The sequence below is a fragment of the Aptenodytes patagonicus genome, chromosome 6 (assembly GCF_965638725.1).
Source record: "Aptenodytes patagonicus chromosome 6, bAptPat1.pri.cur, whole genome shotgun sequence".
Taxonomy (NCBI): domain Eukaryota; kingdom Metazoa; phylum Chordata; class Aves; order Sphenisciformes; family Spheniscidae; genus Aptenodytes; species Aptenodytes patagonicus.
The window spans coordinates 49,838,326-49,861,283 of NC_134954.1; the positions used below are offsets into that span (position 1 = coordinate 49,838,326).

The following is a 22,958-nucleotide window of genomic DNA, read 5'->3' on the forward strand; positions in this document are numbered from 1 at the left end:
TAAGAAAATAAAATATGCATTGTGATTTCAGTGACATCTGTGATTTGACTATATAGTTCCCCAAGATGCAGATTTTTCTGAACAGCACGTTGGAGAACCAAACCAAGAACCTCATAAGCAAACTGTGTTTGCTAACCACCAGTTAGAAAAGCTGTTGTTTAAAAGGAAGAGCATTATCAAACAGTAACGAGACAGATTTATCCCTGATGACAAAGGCAAGTGCAAATTGTTCTGGGGACGGTGAATTCTTTGCAAGATCTCTACAGCAGCCCATTAATGAAGGCTGCAGTAAGGCTAAATTAGACAGTCTCAGCTGCACACACTCACAGCTTTTTGCTGGCCATTGGTTCCCACAGTGGAAACTCCTCTCTTGGCATTACAAGCAGAGCCCACTGAAACTGCCCGTAAGCAAGCCCAGCAGGCATGAGTTTTCAGCAAAAGAACACTACATACCTTTCCATCTGACACATTAGCAGCTGGTGAAGACTCTGTAGTAGAGGCTGAAGGGAATATATGAAAGCTAGCATCTCTCGGAGATCTCACAATCTCATTCTGACGGTACAACCGGTGGTGGCGTAATTTTGAAACCCATGCATCAAATGAATCCTGAGACTTCACCTAGAAACAAGTTCACTATCAAGAAAGCATTCAAAATACTACTTCTCTGCACACCTTTTACAGTTTTATTTATTTCCACTGTGGATGAAAAGCAAATAAGTATTTGCGCCACATTTACCTTCAGATGATAGATGTGTTCTTCTGTGTCGAGATCTATTCTACGAGCCTTCTTTTTTATAGACATAACTGATAAACCAACATCAATGCTCCCATGGACTTTGCCTTTCTGTATCTAAAATCAAAAAGCAGGGTAAGAAATTGGTAGTATCACGCACGTCTTCACTATATTTAACAGAAAAATATCTGGTCCTGAAATGGTTTCCCATTTTATGAACATTTTAATATAAAGCCATATTAAAAAACAAAACTTGTAGTCAGACTAACCACTTACTATATTTATAGACAAAGTATCTCCCAAGAAGTGCTCAGTGCAGAGCCAACTCTAAAGTTAAAGTGTGTTGGTTCACACCAGTAGACAGCTACAGGTAAGTGAGAAGCAGAGAAAATTAGACAGTACTCAGCTCCCTGCTGCTACCGCTTGATAGTCATTGGTATGAGATCTAACTAATTTAATGCTACCCTTTATATCTCTTGAGTACATTGTAATCACTCTCTGTCCTATCCACATATCTCAGAATAATCAGCTCTGAGTGACATAAAAATTGAAAAAGATAGATACATGGTCAGGCTAATCTCTCAAGCACCTTTTTTAAATAAACTACTTCAAGTAATGTAGTTTTTATTTTCACAGAAGTAAGAAAAGGTAGAATTCTTGAGGACAGAACTCAACCAAAACCTTACATGCTTTCCATATACAGATCTCTCTTTGAATCCATCAACAACTTTCATGTGTGCGCTGTCATAAATATGCCTAGAGTGAGTATGAGATTTAATCACCCTGGCAGGCTGAATTCCAATACAAATTTAAAAACGGTCTTCAACTTTACTTACATCAATTGGTGACTTTGAATATTTCAACATTCCATTATCCAGGACAAAAAACCTCTAAAAGAAAAAAAAAACAACACCTTTCTTAATAAGCAGATGCAATTTAAACTGTGTACAATAATTCAACTGCAAAAGAAAAGGATCACTCTGTAGCAATTAATGTTTGTGGGTTGGAAAGAGAGGATAAATACAGTATTGAATAATTTTCTTGCTTGTTTTTTTCACAATTATCTTCTAAGCAAGAAAAACTAGATTTTCTTTCTTCAACATTATGTCCTAGGTTTAACTTAACAAACCTTGATAATGAAGGGTATTTTTTCAGTTTTCCAGCCAATTCAATCAACTCTGTAAGAAAGACGCTGTAGGCCAAAAGAGTTATGTATGTCTGTTTCTTCCTGTTTTTCTTCCCACAGAAGCTGGTTACATTTCAAATTAACAACCTACCTTCCCTGTCCAGAAACTGAAAAGTTTTTCCTAGCACAAGATCTACATCCCAAAAGGAAAACCCACATATGAATGTTCTTGTGGTCTCCTTGATCGCCAGCTGGGAAGAAAATTCAGGCTGTGAGACACTGCTCTACCATTCAAAATTTTGTGCCTCATGGCAGACCTCTATGCAGTGAGGTAAAGATGAGATTGTAATTCGTGCTGATTATACCTTTTCTAGCTGTAATCTAGCTAAAATAGGTATTAGTACAAGTGTAAATATTACAGCATTCCCAGCAACATACCCAGGTCATGGGAGGGCTTATGTTTGGGTGTTAGTCATGGATACGGTGTGAGCCACTGTATCTTCATTGACATAGTCACCAGGGCTAGGCTAACCTGACGATGCCTCTCTGTGCCATTGCTACACCTTTATTTTGCTGAGCGGCTCTTACTTAGAGCAGAGAGCAGAATCCCCTATTCACAATGTGTTTCTCCTGCAATTAAAGTTGCCCTAGCTTGTGTGTACCAGACCACTCAAGCTGCATTGCAGACAAGTTAGCATTGCTTTGGCTTGCTAACTTTGGACATTTGCTAATGCTTTGGACAAAGCATTGACTTTGGCACACAGCATAAAGATGCAGCCTAGCAGGGAACCTAGACTTGAAATGAGATTCACTAACTTGTGTTTACCACCACTAACTTTCAAAACACGCTGATTAATAGAAACTAATTCATATTTTTAGTCTAACCTAAAGCACTAATTTATGTTAAAAATCTAGAACACAGCAAAATATTGTCCTAGACTCTCTAAGCTGTCTGACATGGAAGGAAAGGACAATGTCTTCATTATGTGAACCTGTTAAATCGACACTACAAGCAGGGTCAGTAGTTAGATGGCAAAAAATATCTCCTGAAGATGGTTCTGGAAATTATGTCAGTCGTACAACAGATGGTACCAATATCTCACGCAGGGCAAGAAAACAGTGCTTTCCTGGAGACGTAACTTCTTGAATAAGATGTCAAAACAACAGGAGGGGTTTTGGTTCTGTGTTTTTTTTTTTTTTTTACTAGGTATGGTCATTAATGGACTTCACAAGAACATGATATTCATTTCATACTGCTCTGACTCTCTAAGTTCCACACACAAAAGAAAATGACCTTTCCTCATGTTTCATTCCAAAGCATACTGCACTTCAGAAAATGATACGCTACTCTCCAAGTTGAACACATTATACCTGGTATACTACTAAAGCACATTCAGAACTGTCAGAATATGACATGCAATGTTCAATAGACAGAGGATGCTATGGCTTTGCTAGCAGAACACTAACACAGCACATGCTACAATTAGTGTCTCTGGAATTCCTCACTGGGTTCTCAGCACAAAGTACTGTTACGGAAACTGCAGGGTATCAAGGCAGCAGTTGAAAAAAAAAAAAAGAAACTTATTAACCAATCCACAGTTTCGAAACATAAGTTCAGCATAGATCCTTAGGTGAAATGTAAGGCAGAGTAGAGGGGGATGCTGAACTGTGAAGCTCTTAATCACATTAAAAATTATTTACACAGGTAACTGCTCTAAAGTCAGCATGAAAAACAGATCATCAATAGTGATCTCCTTTATAGAACTGTGAAAGTTGGACTCCCCTTGCTCTCCTATAAAGTTCCTTACCAAAACAGACACTTGTCCAAGAAACAACACATTAAGATAATGTATTTTAAAGGAGTGGAAGCAGTGGGTTATCCCACATGTTCTTATACATCTGATTAATTGTTTTGGTTTTTTGGGGGGTTGGGGGTGGTTTGTTGTGGGTTTGTTTGTTTGGGGGTTTTTTGGTATGCTTGTTTGTGGTTTATGTTTTTTTTAAATAAGGTCTCCTTTTCTGTTCTTTCAGTGTTTCAGGTACGTCAGTTTGAAATCCTTTAATCCCCCTAGACTAAATTCAAGTAGTGCGTATGTATTTGGTTGCTGAAACTACAAACTCTAGTTAAGTAAAACAAAACCAAAAAATCTAAGGTAGATAGGCATGCACAAAAAAGGGTGGCAGGCATATGTATAAGTTTGTGTAACTTTCAGAAAGAACAGTGAAATTAGAAAAAAGTGTAGTTTATATAGTATGGACTGCATTTGGACTCAGACGTGAGTAAGTCCCACAGTATTTAGCAAAAAAACAACGTTAATGCTTTCCCAGAAAAAAACGCCATGCATAACAAATGGTTTCACTATCCTTTGCAGTAAAATGCATTCTGTCCTAAAAAATTATCCTGCTTCAAGTAGCCTCAGCTACAAAAAGGCGGGTGAGCCTAAAAGATGAATACCACACAACTTTTTGCTAAAAAAGGGGGAAAAAATGTAATTATTATGGTATAAAATACAGACAAAAGAGCACCAGGTTTAGGGCTAACAAAAGGTAGAACTAAGCATGGAGAAATGTCTCCAAATTAACTAAATAGAAACAGGAGATATGGGGCTGAGTTTGGGGGTGATTTGTTTTGTTTTTTTAAATTGAGACATCTAATGGCAAAAGTGCATAGTCCCACTGCACAACCACACAGAAGACTGCAATCAAGAAGACAAACAAAATTCAGGGACAAAGCTGAGCAAGTCTGCCCAGTCAGCACACCTGAAGGGGAACGCTCTCCTGTACGAACACCTTGGGTCCATACAAAAGCCCCTCAGCTCTTCTCTGCTATCATGAAGTCCTGTGTACTTTAATGTAAACTCAATGCAATCTTACAGTACATGGCTACATTTTGTTATAATACATTGGAAAGAACGAAAGGGATATTGATTAAACCTCTTAAACCATAAGGCATCTGCTGCATTATTTACAACTTCCGCCTGGATTTTGAATACAACATTAGGCAGCAGGCACTGCAATTTGGAAGCCATGAGCTGTGTGTGCAAACTAATACTTTACACAACTTGAAGAAAAAGTCATACACCAAAATCCTGGGCATTTATTTGACATCTTAATTTCCTCTAGACAAAAAATCCCAACTCATAAAATGAGGTAATAATCTTTTGACTGTTTTATGAGACATTTACCTTGTGCCAACCTTTTAAAGGCCATTTTCTCTTTTTCAGCATGAAACCTTCATGTTTGTCTGGCTTCTGGACATTGGTCTGGCCTATTTTCAGACCCTCTATGATTTCCCAGCTGTCAGGTTCCTGGTGAAAAAGTATGAAGACACATTGACTAATTAACTGTGCACACACATGATGAAATATTGCACTTATATGCAGCACAAATTCTCCAGTGCAAGACAAAGAGTAAAGGAGGGCTAGGCTTTTAAATCAGCCTATTTAGGTAACAAACTACATGGTCACTGTATTATGTCCGGCTGTATCTCATTTAAAACTACTGAATATGAATATTTTTGAAAGTCTAACCCTTACCAGATAACTAAAAGGAAGTTGAAGCTTTTAAAAAAGTCTGACACTGTAACTGAACGACAATCTAAGGGTGGGTCTGGATGTGCTGTTCACAACAAGGACGGCATCCCAATGAAATAAATACATCCAAATACATGAAAACAGGATCAAATTGTGGCTGAGTATAAGAAAGGTCAGAACTGCTACTGGAGGTAATGATGTAAAAGTGCAGGTGGCTCTGACCTCTTAAGTCTATCCAGAAGGCACCCCACAAATTAGCACTGTACTGTAAGAACTGAAAGGACTAAAGAGATTTTGCAAGTGGGGTATGGGCAGAATCTGCATGTTAAAAATGTACCTTTACTCAGAGTATTCCTTCTCTAAAAAAAGATGGGATCGTGAGATGAAATGAGGAAGAAACCATACTGTTAAATATATGGGCATATATTAACAGTGCCCTTTGTGGTATTCCCTGATCATAAAAAAATTATAAATTTTCTAATCGTTAAAGTACAAGTTACATTGATTCTGGATACTCTAATTTTTCCTTAAAATCAGAAAAACAAGCAGAAGAGGTTGATTTGTTGTTGGTTTTGAATGTAGCTAGCTCTTGTCTTCAAAGGCATTTTATGACAGTATCACAGGCTAATTGTGTCTTTAGAAACCTGCAAAAGGAAATTAATTTTTTAAAATTTTTCCTGCATTCATTTTCACTGTATTAAGAGAAATTTATTGGAAAGCTAACAAATTTTCTCTCTAGAGAAAAGAATAGGAACTGTATCATTTCAGATACAACCAGCTGTATGCCTTTCAGGGAGCCAATTAAAGCTTATTTCTTGTACATACCGCTTCTTATGCATGACGACTTGTACAACTCAAGCCAGACATAATATACCATAGTGAACAGCTAAAGAACAATATTTTTAAAGTGAAAAAAGTCATGCCTTTATTTCTATCCTCTTGCTACTACTGTAATCAACAAAATTCTGTACCAATTTAAAAATCTCCTACTGCCTGCTCATTAAGACTCTATTTTACTAATTGTATCCTACAAAGTTGTAAATTTGCATTTTCTCAGCTGATCTGTCACAACTCCCAGCAATGTTATGAAAAGTTATCGAGAGACGAAGGAGGTCATACCGTGTCAAACATTTAAAGCGAAAAAAAAAAGTCTCCTCCATTTCCCACAAAACTGTTCAAAGCCGAGCACTGTCAGTCTTTCGTAACACCTCCAAGTAAGTTACACAGCCCTGATAACATTAACATTACTATTATGAAAATACAATTTCAAAAGTAACAGCAAATTTAAAATGTACAATTTGCAATAAGGTCTTGTTATTTTGACAAAGGTGAAAAGCTCTATCCCAAATAATACATACTGCAGTAAATTTTAATAGAAATGTTTACTCAGTTTAGTTTTCCCTGCGTAACTATAAACTGGAACTATCCCAGCACCTGTAAACGCCATGCTCAAAACCCACCTTTTTTACTTCCCTGTGTTTTGCTTGGATATTTTATTTCCACTATTGTAGAGGGAAGCACATATGCATTATTTTTTCTCTACAGAGAAGCACCTGGCACTTGAGGGGGGCAAATTAAACTATGAGTCCCCTGGGGTGAGCAGAGAATCTCTCTCCGCAAGTCTGCCAATTGATTCTTCACTATATTGATTTCTCCTTTAGAAGATCAGCTGCAGGCATAAGTCTTTTATCTACTAGATAACATCAGTATTGATTACTTCTCAACTAGAAATCACACAGTCTCATATAGCTATTCATTTAAACAAAAGGCCTGATACAGAAGGACAAAACGAGCAATTATTCAGTGCAATGTGGATACCTGTCTTCTGCTGCACCAGTGCTACAAGCTGTTCTTAAAACCATCCTAACAATCCTAACTGTGCCTCATCCCACACCTGTGGTGTGATGAGATATGCCCAATACAAGAGACATTATGCAACAGCAGCCAGAAATGGGGGAAAACCAGAGTGAAAGTGATATGCTTGAAGGGTCCTCATCCAATGCCGATTCTCCAGTACAGCATCAGTACTTTAGGACTTCTGTGATTGCCTACGTATTATGTGAGAAACAGCCCTGCGCAAAGCAGCAGGACCAGGGGAACACAAGCACAACTTACAGTCCCTGGGTCTGCATATGCCCCAGGTATTGGGAGAAAGGGAGCCACTACCAACAGCTTTCTGAACCTAGTCTTTTTGAGTGCAAAGAATTTATTTTCCAAATAAAACAGAATGAACCATTTCATTTTCCCTGGATGAACAGAATATGTTTCCTTTTGAATTTGTTTTATTAGTTCCATTTCAGAACTCACAGACATTTAATTTCAGATTTTTCTTTTCCACCAAATATTCCATCACAGCATCCTCACCTTTTCAGTAACAATCTTACTTTTTCATATGAAGTATCTTAAAATGAAGCCTTCTTTACATGGAATTAGACTTATTTGGAATCAGTTATTCCAAAACTGAGGAACTCAGCCAGGAAGAAGTTGACTGCAAAGTACCACACACAAGGCTGCACCTTTCAGGAACTGTTGGTGTTACCCCTACAGTTCTATCCATTTCTCTGCCTCAGGAAAGAAGGTCTCAGCAAGAGATTTTAAATTTCAAGCTTTAAGAAACTACACAAGGAATGTCATTAGGACATATTTTTTAAATTAATATCATTATTGATTAGCAGCACTTTTGGACTTGGATATGATTTGCTCTACCTTAGTAAGAGGATTGGACTGGATCATTTCTCAAAGTCCCTTCTAGCCCCATACTCTGAGATAGTAAAACTTTTTCCTGGGGGCCATCCATGGGCATAAAAAACCTAGACCGCCACCACCATCCAAATCCTTAATTTTGTTAATATAACATCTACTAAAGATTACTGGCCCCTCTGACACCTCAGCTGGGGAATAGGAAGCTCCAGGGCAGGCTCACAGTATACTTAATGGTAAAATCGTACAAAACAATACCCCAAAGCTGTTAGTCAAATTACATTGTAACTACAGGGGGAAACTCATCACCCAGCTCACAGCCCATGCTTTTGCTTACCTTGGATAGAGAGATAGGGTCGCTTTCAAGGAACTGCTTGCTTAAAGAAGGGTCTGTGCTTCCCGAAGAAGCCTTCCGCTCCAAAATATGAACACTCTAAAAAAAAAAAAAAAAGGGTAATTACAGATAACAACTTAACATTCAATGTTACTTTTAAAAAGACATATTAAGTAATGAATGACCAATCATTGCACTCCATATATAAAATATCAGCATCATGGCTCAAAACATACCAACTACTACCCATGCATGACATAACTGCACAAATAGTTTGTCTTGTGAGGCAATACACCTCTCTTTCCTTCCTCTCTTTCTTTTTTTTATTATTGGCTTTTAAACTAATTACTCTGTTCAGCCTAGAAACGACTGGGACCTAAAAAAAGCCAGGAAAGACAAGTCATGCAGTTCTTACCTACAGAGATGCAAAGTGCTCCTAGACCTATTATGCTTTCTGCTAAGAGACAAGACACTGAGTATACATATCGTGCACTGTCCTACGGTCACTTCTGAAGCAAACCATTGCACATAAGATATTACTGCCTCTAACATATTCATTATCACACGTCAGCATTTTGTTATTGGCTTCTCAACTGCAGTGAAGTAACTCATTACATGAGTGCTTTTAATAGATTACAGGTGTTCACAAGATCAGTTACTGGGTCTCAGCTGACGGGCTTGCTGGTGAACATTTACGGAACACAATGATCTAAACATTTAGAGCTGGTTTTACTTATGACAATACTATAAAATTTTGTATCTTCAAAGCATGGTACAAAAATGAAATACATAATGTCACAACTAGTCCTGAAAAAACTGCTATTCCTAAAAGACGTCTAAAAATGTCTTCCCATTTTCCAGAAATGTTTCACTCATATTTTGCAAAAGAAAAAGCATTTTTGCTACAGGAGAAAATAACCACATTCTACCTGCTCGGATTTGCATTTCCTTCTCTGGTGAAATTTTGCTACATCTCATATTATTATTTGGTAAGAATTCTATCACAACATGTCAGTAGTATCTCTTTGGCATGAAATAAAACTGTTTCATTTCCAGGACACGTAGCAGGACACAATGACAAACTTGTAATTGCAATTACCCTTTGAGAAGGGTAAGTTTTTTCTCAACTGAAAACGACAATTAAATTTTGTTCACAATTAAGCTTCTTCACATTCACTGAAGAAAAGATTACACAGGTACAACTTGTACAGGTACAAGTGACAGCAGAAACAATCAGGGAATATAAAAATACATACAAACAGCAGAGTAAATATTATTGTTTATATGGATAACTAAATACATAAGGACCATAACCAATCTAAATGAAAATAAACAGAGCTATTCATATAAAAGCATATATAACAGAGACCACATCTTGCTGCAGAGCAACACACAGACCTTCACTGTTCTCTTTCAATTTGCAACTGTGAATGAGAACAGGAAAATATGGGGATTGTCTCTGTTGTCAGTGGAGATTAGTAAGCATCCCTGCCACTAGGCAACAATAACCAGCATTTATTTTCAGTTACTTTTAATTTAATTTTACAGTGAAGAATGTGGAAAAGCAGCAGTATTATGTTCCCTGCTACATTCCCCAGGGCCAACCAGCAAAAGCTTTGTCATCTATGCTTTGAAATCTTCTGCTTTATCAAAGAAAGGCCAATCTTATTACTTAGCCCAACGTTTATTACTAGTCAGATGAGAAAAACGTTTGTATTTATGTAGCGAAAGTTCCTACATTACATGTCAAATAATTTAATATGCTTGTTTGAGCTGAGCACCACAAAGTTACCAATGATAAACTATGATAAAGTTTTCTCATTGAACAGATGAAATGCTACTTATGCACACAGTTATCACATTTAAACAATATACAAGAAAACCTAAATCTGTTCCTCCAAGGAAGATTAAAATGTCGCTTGATTAGCATAATCAGGACGATTCCCAACTTTCTTGCCAGTTTTGTTTGGCAGGCAGGAATCCCTCCATCTTGAGATGGAGCAATGCCCAACACAGATGTTCTGAAGGTCTCATATGTAGCAGCCAGTGCAGTTTGTTGTTACGTAACTGCAGATTCATTTTGTACAATATTTAGAGTGGAGTAACCCAACAGCCCTTGGCTTGCCAGATTTCCAGTGACATTTTCAAATGTATGATTTTAAGGCAAGGGTTTTTTGTGCTTTGTTTTTTTTTTTAATCAGCCCTCAGTCATTACAGTTCCACTTCAGTTGAGAAATACATTATTAGCTAACAGCACTTTAATGAATGCTGACTTATTCAACTATTTGTTTGGAAATAAGAAAATGAACACTTTTAAAATTGCCTTCTCTACATTACTTACTTCAAGAAGTGTTGTCTTGTTGTCCGTAAATGTCTGCTTTCCAATTCTTTTCTGTCATGACCACCATTACACATTACACAAAATTACTTCTTTAAATTTGTGACGTGTCTCTAGCATAATATTAAGAGACATTACTTGGTGCAAAATGTTTTCCATTAATGCATGTTATTTTTCTGCAAAATTACAGCTAGAAATTACACAATTATTTGACATTTTGAAAAGCAGCTATTTTTATAACACAGGAGTTTAGTTATTTAGCATCACAGAAATAAAAATTATTTAGATCTTGAAGTTATTATCAAGGCTTTTTTTTTTTTTTTAAGAAAAACAGAGTTGGTAAAGGAAGCAGTTAAAAAAAGCTCATGAGAAGAAAAGAAAAAAAGAGGCAGATCAATACAGCTTCTGGGTTTTGTTTACAATCGAACAGAAAAATGAATAATCCATTAATCTGGGCGTATCAATTAACCTGGTACTCTCACTCCTCTCATCCCAAGAATACAGGCAGACAAAATCAATCTCTGCATTGCTCCATTCCAGACTTCCCTCATGCTTCAGGATTACCTGTGCACTATAGCTGGCTTGTCCTGGAGAAAAACACCAGCACCATCAAATTCTGTGTGCTCTTGGAAATCAATTCAATGAGATTACCAGTTTAACTGAAATTGCTCTGTAACTCCCTTGCTAAATCTTAGTCCTAACTACAATCCTTCCTTCAGCTTTGAGATTATTCACAACATGCATTATATATGTGAGCACACATTTGCCCCAAAATGCCCCTAACAAGCCTATACACGGGAAACACAAATGCTGATTCTGCCCTGCATTTTTTTCATGTTGCTTCCCAAAGACGTGTGAGGGAGAAGGAAGCTGATGGAGAGAATAACAATATGATGTTGTTTCCTATTCTCATCTTCTCTGGAGGGCAAGAACGGAAAACGTATTTTACAGTATCTTTCTATGTATCTTGCCAACTTCGTTTCTCAGTTAAGAGTTCAGTGACCCATTCACCTCATCCACCAGAACAAATACTAGCACATGGAGCACCTGGTCTCCATCAGGCCAGAGGTTGAAGACCCGAACATTTCTTAACTGAATCTGACTTCCCATTAAAAGAAAAGACATTCAACTGTTTTCAAAGAGAAGGCAAGGAAAGAATAGAGATATTGGGTAAGTAGACATAGGAAAACCAGTGAAGGACAAGTCTGGCACTCATGCCTCCCCTTCCTGCTTCGCTGCTTAATTACTTAATGGAATGAATTATATTTAACGCAATGAGTTCTCTCCAATTTTGTAATTTATTCATTTCCAAGAAAAAGACAAGCTGGTGAGGAATTTATCATTCACATCGGACACAGACTCTCTTTAGTTCAGAAATGTGCACAACATGTGGCTAACAGTTAATTAATGAAAAAGATTTGATGGGTCATTTTGTTTGCTCGCAACATTCAGCAGTCTTCAACAGTAATTCAAAATAGAGCTTTTCTGTCTGGGGTTTTTGTGTCTTTTTTTTTTTCAATCCAAAGGACTAACTAGTGCATCTTTTATTATCTGCTATTCACTGGCATTCTTTTTGCAACCAAGCTACCCCTGCACAGACCTGCGTTCTTATTTGAATTCTGTTTAGTATGAAGTGCAATGCTTAATCACTTTCTCTCAACTAAAATCATAATATTCTCCAGTTATCTGAAATACAGCAGCAGTAATAAGGTAGACACAGATTTGACTGCAGACACACCAGTTTTTACTTTTAAACAATGCTATGATATATGCTGACTTAATCTGCAATATTATTTGCAAAGGGAATAACCTTGAAACTTGCTTTTATCTTAGGCTGCTTCTCAGTCAGCTCTGGCTTTCCTTCTGTTGATGCTGGAATAAATGCAGAGTCTTGAATATCATTGTGAGAGAAGGGTGAGTACAAAGCAAAACAACCATGTCTCCATAAATGTATTTCTCCTTTCTTCCTTCTGGCACATTTTTTTAAATTTGTGTAAAGCAACCATGGTCCTGTTCTCATCCTCAGCCTCTCCTATTGACACTGCTCCATAGCTGTTTTCAACAATCTCAGCTATCAACCAACAGACAATGAACTTAATAATACTTTATGAATAGCACATGTAGTTAATCTTTTTTTTCTTCTTGTAGCACATGCTTGTCTTATATAGAAACATGCTTAAGAGCAACATTTTCTCTGTAACCTTTTTACTGAAAGACAAGTATATCTAAAGCAGCAGGTCTGTAGCATATTAATAACATACAGGTATGCATGTCTCTACTTCTTTTCTGGGATATGCAAAATAAACACTTCTTGTGTTACAGAAATGTCAAGGATTTGTTAGCTCAGGAGCTCTCTGTCAGCCCTTTCTGGAACTCCAGCTTTGTATTGTACATAGCACTTCACATCAATGCTTTTAGGCTCTGGAAGCAGAGAAGCCTTTGCTTTTCAAGGTGCTTTTTGACAAACTCTGAAGAGAAATAAGCTCTTGTTCCTCTGAAGGGCTTCTTGGAGGGAAGTATTAGCACAACTGGATAAAACAGAAAAGAGCTATCATTGTAACAGCAATCTTCTCTTTGCCCGAGCGATGGTTTGGAACGACCACCAAGTCGCAGCCTCAGTCTTTAATGACAATCTTCTCCTTTCGCACTTTAGATTTTGACACGCTTATCTCAAAACAGAGCAAACAGATAAATTCACAATATCTGACAGACAGAATTCAAATGTTTGCTAATGACACAAAGATTTTTTATGACTATTGAATAATCACAATTAAAAGGATAGATATTTCGCTAAATAGTCTCAGGCTAGCAATTAATATAGTTTTGATATAATTGATATAGTTTAAAAAAAAAGGAAGGAAAAAAACTTGTTTCCCAGAAATCCTAAATGGCACTTCAGAAGAGTTGCACTTCTTCCCTCTGAATTTGCACACACGTGTGTGTGTACACACCCATTCCTCACTGATCCCAGACAGCTCATTTTGGATCAAGTTGCAGTTAGAAAATGAGTGCATATTATGATAATACCAATCAATGCTTGAGGACACTTGAATTGTATGAACATTCATTTTTTTTAAAAGGTACAAGCTTAATGTAACATTCTCATGGGTGTTCTACAGCTTCATAAGTTACATTGTTTCAGACATTTTTTCAGATACTGAATACCTACTACCTCCTGAACCTAAGGAACATTTTCAGACTCTATTAAAGGCACAGAAAAAAAAAAAAAAGTTGTAAAGTAACAGCAGCTAACCCATTTAAAGAATAATTGCGTGTTTTTGTTAACAATTTTGCCACTTCATTCTTTGGCTCCCTCAGAACATTTGCTTGCTCCAGTGAGTTGTTGCTTTTAAAGTACTTATTTAACACTTCCTGCTCTACTGCTGCTTCAACTGTATTATGTGAAGAGAGTTAATTAGGAAAGAGAGCAAAAGAGAATTACATCACTGTTATAACAGTACTTGGCATTTAGTAGCATCTTCAGTTTGAAACTCTCAAAGATTAATCTCAAAGAGATTAACAATTATTATTGAAATAGTTCTCACAAACTACTGAGAAGTACAAATGCTCTTAGAAGTCTACACTTTGCTACAGAGCAAAGCTAGGAATAAGGCTCCATGTTCTCAGGCCTGTACCATATCTACCAGACAACTGTCCATCCTTTCCTTCCTTTCTTTTAAACTCACGGAGAGGGATATAGACGCACTCAGGCTTCACTTCCACATGGAATATATTACGTTATATTATATTGCAATCTTGTATGAGCAACACTGTCTGAGGCACACTGGACAGATAGGCAGGCACGGTAAAAATGCCAATCGATTATATTGTCATTATTTATGAGGCAGAAATCTATAATGAAGCCACAAAAGCGTCCTTGATACTGTGTCACTGATCGTAACTGGTCATAAACAAAGAGAAAGTTGAGTTTGAGGTATCTCAATACTTTAAAACCAAAAACATTAAACTACATGAGCATGAATACTCCCTCCTAACCCTTCACAAACTCTCACACATCTAATTGTTCTCAGTCTCCCAGAAAAAGCACCAAAAATGCTAAATGAAATAGGACAATGAAAAGAGAGAGGCTCTTCCAAAGGACTTTAATTTCCAGCAGGCAAGATGGATCTGTGTATATGATGGACCTTACCCTGCCAACCTAGCCTACCAAGGGAAAAGCACTAGTGGCTGAAATCCCATAGCTGCTGCCACCACAGCTGCTCCTGCCATGACCGTTCCCATTGCCATTGCTCTGCTACTTCCCCTTGAGCTGCCAGGAAAGGTGTAGCAGCAACAGGAGCCAAAGCAATAGCAACAGCAGGTGTCTCATTTTAAGCCCCAGCATTTTGCATTAAGTAGCTTCAGTCTCAAATACTAGACCGCTTTTTCTATGGGACAGGTAAAAAATCAATCTGCTATTGCTTAGAATAATCACACAAAAAGATCTTCTTAAACACCAAGCAGTTAGAATAAAAGATTGTTTGCAACTTCCCCCCCACACACACACATCAACCAGCTCTCCCAGATACTCCTGGTCACAAAAAACCCACCTGTCCCCCCTTGCTTTCCTTCTCTCTACTCTGCCCTTACTTTTTCAGCCAGTTGTTCTCCCTACAAACCAGTCCTTGCTTCTTAGTTTCACGTCCCACAACCTCATGAAGCATTTGGCCCACCCAGTTCTCTCTCCCCTATTCATTTCTTTCACCTATTCATTTCCTGACCAGGACTCTCACTCTCTAAATCAAGTACCTTCTGCTTTCTACACTGCACAGCTAGGTACTCCACTCCTGGCACTTCTTACTTCTCCCTCCTGCACCCCTCACTTGCTGTGGCATGGGGATTGCCCATGTGAACTCAGTTTCACAGAACCTGATGGTTCCTGCAGTACATCTATGAAAAATTTGCAGCTCATTATCTCCTGGGAAAAACTTGATGGTGGTTTTCTTAGCCAAGAGACTTCCCCTTCATAATTCTACTTTTACTCTTCCTAATGTTAGCTGAAAGCATGAAACTCTAGAATTGACACAGAACCCATGATATTTTCCTATTATGCACATCTCTTCTCATTATGCTTTATCATTAGTTGATGAAAGAGACAACAGACAAGTCACCTCTCTCTTCTTCTGCTCCCAATCTGTCTGTCTCATATAACCAGCACTTTATGCTAGCGGTTGCCTTTTTTTACATGCTTAATACGGTGGACAGCACCGTGAGGCCTAGATTTCTACTGCATCCCTATATCCAAATAACAATTATTAGTCCTTTTTTTCAGGTACCATACATTTCACCCCCCAGATTTACCTACTGCAGTAATTTTTTTATAGTCTTCCAGTTACTCTGTAAACTAAGGTTTGGTTAAGGTTGCTGCAGACAAATGACTCGATCCTTCCATCGTCATTAAAGCCTTTATATCTACAAAATGGTGCTACCCGCCTTAGGAAATACTGCTTTCAGGAGACTACTTTGACAATTAAAAAATAGTGGTTATAAAAAGCTAACTAGGCGTTTTCCAGCACAGACCTCTAGGCAAGACCAGAGCCTTGACTTTGGAATCGCACTCTGCTCCTAAATTTCAAGGCCAGGTGAACATCAGCCCAAACTCAGCCCTTTCTGCATTCCTTGAGTACACCCCTTCTCCTATTAGTCAATATTGCTCTTACAGGAAGAAAAAAAAAACACATTAAAATCTGAAAAGCAGATGATTGCTGCTCTGGAAAATCTTTTTTCTTTTTCCTTCAAAGCCCCTATCCTTCACTCTTTACATATGGCTGAAAGACAGTAGTTATTTGAAATATGAAAGCTCTCCTAGTAGAAAGGTAACCACACAAGGCTAAATGCAATAGGACTAAAAGCTTTTCTCCTTTTGTGTTTGCTGTGCGGGAAAAGAACCAAGGATTTGTTGAAACAGCAATCTGACAAAGAGAAACAGAGAGAGAAAGAGAGAACAGCTGATCATCCCTCCCTCCTAAAAGACCAAAAAGAAAATTGAGACACTGGAAGAGAAATCCTCGCATTTAAAATCCACTTCACACCATGTATTAGCTACCCTTTAGATGGTGGTCAGAAAAGTCAAAATCTCTCCTTTGTTCACAGTTTCATTATTATTACTCTCCTTCTGTATCATTCCCTCTGTTTAATAGCCTGGGGTCAGGCCTCAATTTACCAAACTGTACATTGTTAACCCTATAACGTATTTACTTCTTTCTGCCTTCTCAGCACACTATTACTACCCATGCAATGCAGAGAATATATAACGTATCTGCAGTATGACTTGCATACTTAGTCAATAAATAAAATATGGAATATTTATAAAGAATTTACACCCATCAAACTGAATACACAACATATGACTTACCATATTCAGCTGTACTTTCTAAAAACAGTGTTAGTTTTCCTCCTTTTTGTTGCACAACAGAATATGACTAGCCTTTTCAGAGTTTCATGAGGGATGAAAAACAAGAATCTCTCTTTCCACCATGGCCCACAAAAAAGGCTGTCCGAATTGCAGTTTTTATGCTCACCTTTGTATGGGGACTCTTAGTTTTGTTCAGGACATCCCCTGACAGTAGAAATGACAGGGGTTCTACACTCTGCGACAGCTCCACAGTAGGAAAAACTGCTGCTGCTCCATTCTAAAGTATTCCTTATCAAGGACAACACAACTGCCCTGCCACCCTGCTCAGCCCAGGGGTTAAACAAAACAGGTTGGTCCTGGGCCGCCTTCTATCTCATAGTCCAAATCAACAACAATTTTGATGAAAATGAATGACGCTAAAGTTCCTACGACGACAAAAATCTGAACCCAGTTTTTTGGTTATTGCTGGCTTCAGTAGTCTGTTCATTTATCAATTACTTAGTCATGGAGCCTGCAAATTGGCAATGTCAAAGCTTTTGCTGACTGCTAATTCTCTTAGGTGATGTATATTGCACAAATAAGAAAGCTACATTAAAACGCCAGCATTATATACAGCACGACATTTTCCACTCCCCCTGAAATGATTTATCATAGTCATGTTCACACTCATTCAGCCTCCTGCGCCGTAATTTATTGGGAAACTGTTCCATAATAGCTGGTATGACTTTGACAAGAATTATATCATGAGAAGATTTCAGTCATTAAAAATCTAGAAATATCAAGTGTTATCCTCACATATGACAATGAAAGCTACATTGACACTTCATCCAGTCACATCACTTTCCATATCCATACATATTATCCCTTCAGGAAGGGTGCTTTTCTCCTAGCTGCTATGAAGAGTCCAAGGAGGCAGCAAGACAGAATTTTCAAGCCTTTTTAAAGTAAAACCCAACAGCCCCCAAACCAAAATCCCCTACCCCCTAGCTATCATTGCGTTTAGGGGAAAGCCTATGAAAACCAAAACATGTACAAATCATGCCACAAGCAAGGAAAGAAATTAGAAATACAACCGTTATAGTATATGGTACAATGAAGCTGGTTGATTTACTGTGTCTACATGCACAAAGGAAACATTCGTGTGTTTATTTCCCTGGTTATAGTACCATTGCACCTCACGCTGTGTTGCATGCTCTAGCTCAGTTTCACTGCAGAACAAATTGCCCATCCATTCATTCTCCTGGATATTTCTCTGCCTTTAACACTGAAAGCACTAAGGCAAAAAAATGCATGCCTAGCAGTAGCCTTTCCAGTCCACATTTACATGCCTAAATATACTTGTTAAACATCATAAGACATTACTGGATCCAAGAGAGCTCTGGATGCATCACACCATCGACCTCTTCAGCATTATTTTAAAATCATGCTTCATGTTTCAGTGACCAAATATGGACTTAAAGTTAAGCATCCATTTCATTATGATGACAGGTATACCTTGCTCTACCCCGTTGCTGTGGTAACAGATATGGTACCCATTAGACTTACGGTAAAACATATTCCCCAAAGGTAATTTTTTTTAATTCTCACTTGCATGATCGTACCAAACTACCCAATTACAAAGAGAACTCAGAGGATATGCTCTTAGCTGAGCTCAGCAGCTCCTACAAGTTTTGCATTCACCTTCTTTGTGTTTAAATGCGGGAGATAAAATATACTGATGCTTTAAACAAAAGATGTGAAAATTCTTGCTCCGGATGGAACTAATGAAAAATTAAGAGGAGATCATATGCTAACCAGGACTTAACTGAGTACAGCTATCCCAAATCCTGTACAGCATGAAAGGGAAAATACTTGTCACCTGTGATAACATCATTTTTGGTTTCACTGAAAAGCAACGGAAATGATTAAAAAAATTCCAGACACATTTCCTGCCTGTTATCGAACACACATCAGAATTCTTCTCCTGGTTTCACATATTAAACATACTTTACAGTGAGACTATTTACATTCAAAGCTGTAAATGTTACAGTTTTCATCAAAATTCTCAGTTTTCAAAATTTTTATAAGTCAGGTATGGGAAAAAACTACTTCAGCAGCAGCTGAGAAAATAGCGTCAGAGCTGGCATATAAGTAGCTGGGAAAATGTTCTTAAGCTACAGTGATTCAAGTAAATGCATACCACAACAAACAATTATTTAAGTTCTTTTCCTGTCTCTTTTCCTTGTCAAGATGAAAAGAAGCCAGTATTGCACCAATGAAAATATTTTCACAATATTTTAAATTATAAAGTTATTATATTCTTACATTTTGTACATTTCTTTTTTAAACATGATGATGTTAAACTAACTCAGAAGCTGTTTTAGTGTTCAAGGTTTCCATGGATCAAAGTTTTAAAGTATGTTTCTGTTCTAATCAAACTTTCGGTATCAACCTTTGCATTTGTAAATATACATGTAACAACCTATCTGAAATCTAGTGGGTAGCTCTGATACTTTCTGAAGTGCTCCCACTGATGCTGGGGCCAGACTGTACACCCAGCCCTCAAAAAAACACAGGAATGCCTAAGTTGTTTTGAGGAGAAATAATACAGCCCTCATCTCAATGGGATCCTGGAGAAAAGATGTATTACATCCACATAAGCAAGGGTCTCTTGAAAATGGAAGTCTAACATAACTGGACTAGTACTATATGACGTGGGACAATCAGTGTAAATTTGTAGTAAACCAAATAATATTTAAAATGTTAGGTGCTTCCATAAAGGATGAACAATATGATATTTGAATTGAAATATCACCTTGTAAAAAGATAATACATCTCTGTAGTTCGAAAAAGAGATATTCACATCCCCCGGTGGGATGGGGGAGAGAATCGGAAGAGTAAAAGTGAGAAAACTCGTGGGTTGAGATAAAGACAGTTTAATAATTGAAGTAAAATAAAATACTACTACTACTACTAGTAATAACAATAAGAAGAATATACAAAGCAAGTGATGCACAGCGCAATTGCTCGCCACCCGCTGACCGACGCCCAGCCAGTCCCCAAGCAGCGGCCCCCCCGGCCAGCTTTCCCCAGTTTATGTACTGAGCATGACATCACATGGTATGGAATGTCCCTTTGGCCAGTTTGGGTCAGCTGTGCTGGTTGTGCCCCCTCCCAGCTTCTCGTGCACCTCCAGCCTTCTCAGTTGGTAGAGCATGGGAAGCTGAAAAGTCCTTGACTAGTGTAAGCACTACCTAGCAACAACTAAAACATCGGTGTGTTATCAACATTATTCTCATACTAAATCCAAAACACAGCACTATGCCAGCTACTAGAAAGAAAATTAACTCTATCCCAGCTGAAACCAGGACAGACACAAAACAATTTGAAGCAACTGTTGGCAGCATGAACCTAAGAAACCACTTCCCAAAAGACTTCAAAGCATGTTTCCTACTTGGCCACATGACTATATCCTTCCCGCTCCAGTGCTACACATAGGGCCCATGTTGCTTCTGAATCTTTTTCAAACCACTTTAGAAAGTGGAAAAAAAATTTTTTTTAAATCAACAGTTCTTGGCTATAGTGATATCATCTAGTGCTATAAGCAAGTGAACTTAGAGCTAGTGAGAACTAACATCCACATTACAGGAATAAACGAATCATTTCACCAGATGTTACAAACGTCTAGATCTTTTCCTTACCTGCCTCCTGTCCCTCTGAGACGATGATGAAGAGGAGGCACTTCTATGTGATGGAGTGGACGTTTTGTGAGCTGGAGATACACTCTTCTCCTCTGAACTCATCTTTGCAGCAAACTTGTAGTAATGATCTTGTGCTCTTATCACTCATGTACAAAAAGGCAAGGTATAGTCTTCTGCATCCTTCTGTTTCACAGTTTATGGACAGCCAAGGAGGAATTCAATCTCAGCTGAACTGCACCTTAATAAAGAAAAATGTGAGAGAAAGAGTGAATGAATACACCCTCATTCCAAAGTAGCTCTGCAGCAAAAAAATCTGTTGACAATCACTATTTAATCCAACAGATCTCCCAGGTTTTTTACTTCCCTTCCTAACAACTACCCCGTACAAACACAAATACATTATTCTGCATTCTCACAGACTATGAAAGTGGTATTACATTATTTCAAAAACCCCTACTGAAAGGCTTAAGGAATTTACAGCAATTCTCAGGCAAAGTTTACAAATCCTTGACAAGGGGTCATTATCCCATCTTGCATAATATCATAACATTATCAAGTAACTCCTTGGGACTTCCCATACAACACAAATACCACTGAACACCCCATTATAATCAGTACTTCTTAAAAATCCCGCAGTTAGCTTAAGGACTTTGCAAGTTAGTTTTTAAAAGCAGGTTGCTCTTTCAAAGATGGTGGCCTCACTGAAGAGGTAGACAACCCAGTTTCAGGAACCAGCACCTTTCAGATGGTGCAGAGCTCAACCACATGCTCATGTCGTGCTCTCAAAGACGACTGAAAGATAATACAAAATGTTTTGACCAAAAAACACTTTCAGCCACAAGACTCTGGCCGGGGGTATTAATCTTTTCATCTGGACAAAAACTTCAGTATATTTGTTGAATCCCAGGTACAAAAAAATGTATTGATGAAGGCAGGAGCTACCCAGGGCCTAACATAGATACTCTGGGCTGCCATGTTGGGTGCAGCGCCCAGGTCTGGCAGCACGGGGCTGCAGGGGCAGCCTCTGTGAGGAGGGGCTGGGGCTGCCCCGAGCTGGACACAGCCAGTTCCAGCCGGCTCCATCAACGGCCCCACCACAGAGCACAGCTGAGCCTGTCAGCAAAAAGATATTTAAGAAAGGGCAGAAAACACCGTAAAGGCAGAGGAGGAGGAACAAAACAAGTGACAAACAACCCTGTGAGCCCCAGGGTCAGAGAAGGAGCAGGGGGGAAGAGGTGCCCCAGGAGCCAGAGCAGAGACTCCCCTGCAGCTCATGGAGGCAATGGATAGTCCTGAAGGAACTGCAGCCCATGGAGCACCCACGCTGAGCAGACTTTTCCCTGAAGGACTGCAGCCCGTGGGGAACCTACATCAGAGCAGGGGAAAAGCGTGAGGAGGCAGGAGTGGTGAGGAAAAACTGCTATGTACTGACCACAAACACCACTCCCCCCCATGCCACTTGGGGCAGGGAGTGACTAGAGGTGTCAGGAATGAAGGAGTGAAGTTGAACCCAAGAAAAATGGGAGGAAATGTGTTGTTTTAATGTCTTTCATTTCTCACTACCTAAATCTATTTTAATTGGCAATAAATTAATTTTCCCTAAGCTGAGTTTTGCCTGCAACAGTAATTGATAAGCAGTCTCCCTGTCTTTATCTCGACCCACAAACTTTCTCATCCTATTTTCTTGCCCCATGCCACTGATACAGGGGGGAGTGAGCAGCTGGGTAGGCATTTGGCTGCTGGCCAGGGCTAGCCCACCACAGCTACAGGGGCCATTCTCTTTCCTGTTTACTCAGCCACTGCTACATGTATTACCTCTTTGCGAGTATTAGATGCTTTCTCTCACTTACTTCTCTCTACCCAAACCTTTAATTTTCACCCAAGAACAGAAAAATAGATACTTAGAGCAGCACAGAGGACATTTGTATCAATAAACAGTCAAACACTACCTGTCAAACACTACCAAAATGTTGCAAGTACATCACCAGTACCTCATGACAGTTCAGGAATGAAGTTATAGGTCTCAATGCTTAAACAGATTACTTTGATCTTGCTTCAGCTGATAGATACTATGTCTGATCTTCCATTAACCTTAGATAAAATCGTTCCCTGAATGATGTTGTCTGCTTGAAACTAGCATCTATCTTCTCCACCACCCT

At 38.5% G+C, this 22,958-nt stretch overlaps 1 protein-coding gene across 5 annotated transcripts in view; it reads right to left on the reverse strand.

Annotated features, from left to right (window-relative positions):
- OSBPL6 (oxysterol binding protein like 6) overlaps positions 1–22,958 on the reverse strand; it is a 99,191-nt gene that overhangs the window by 29,984 nt on the left and 46,249 nt on the right. For all 5 annotated transcript variants that reach the window (XM_076342532.1, XM_076342533.1, XM_076342530.1 and 2 more), the window contains exons 2-7: positions 20,800–21,037; positions 8,430–8,525; positions 5,045–5,167; positions 1,570–1,623; positions 737–850; positions 454–618 (exon numbers count right to left, since the gene is read on the reverse strand). In XM_076342532.1, coding sequence (XP_076198647.1) covers positions 454–618; positions 737–850; positions 1,570–1,623; positions 5,045–5,167; positions 8,430–8,525; positions 20,800–20,901 — 654 coding nt within the window. In that variant the 5' untranslated portion in view covers positions 20,902–21,037. The remainder of the gene's footprint in view (positions 1–453; positions 619–736; positions 851–1,569; positions 1,624–5,044; positions 5,168–8,429; positions 8,526–20,799; positions 21,038–22,958) is intronic.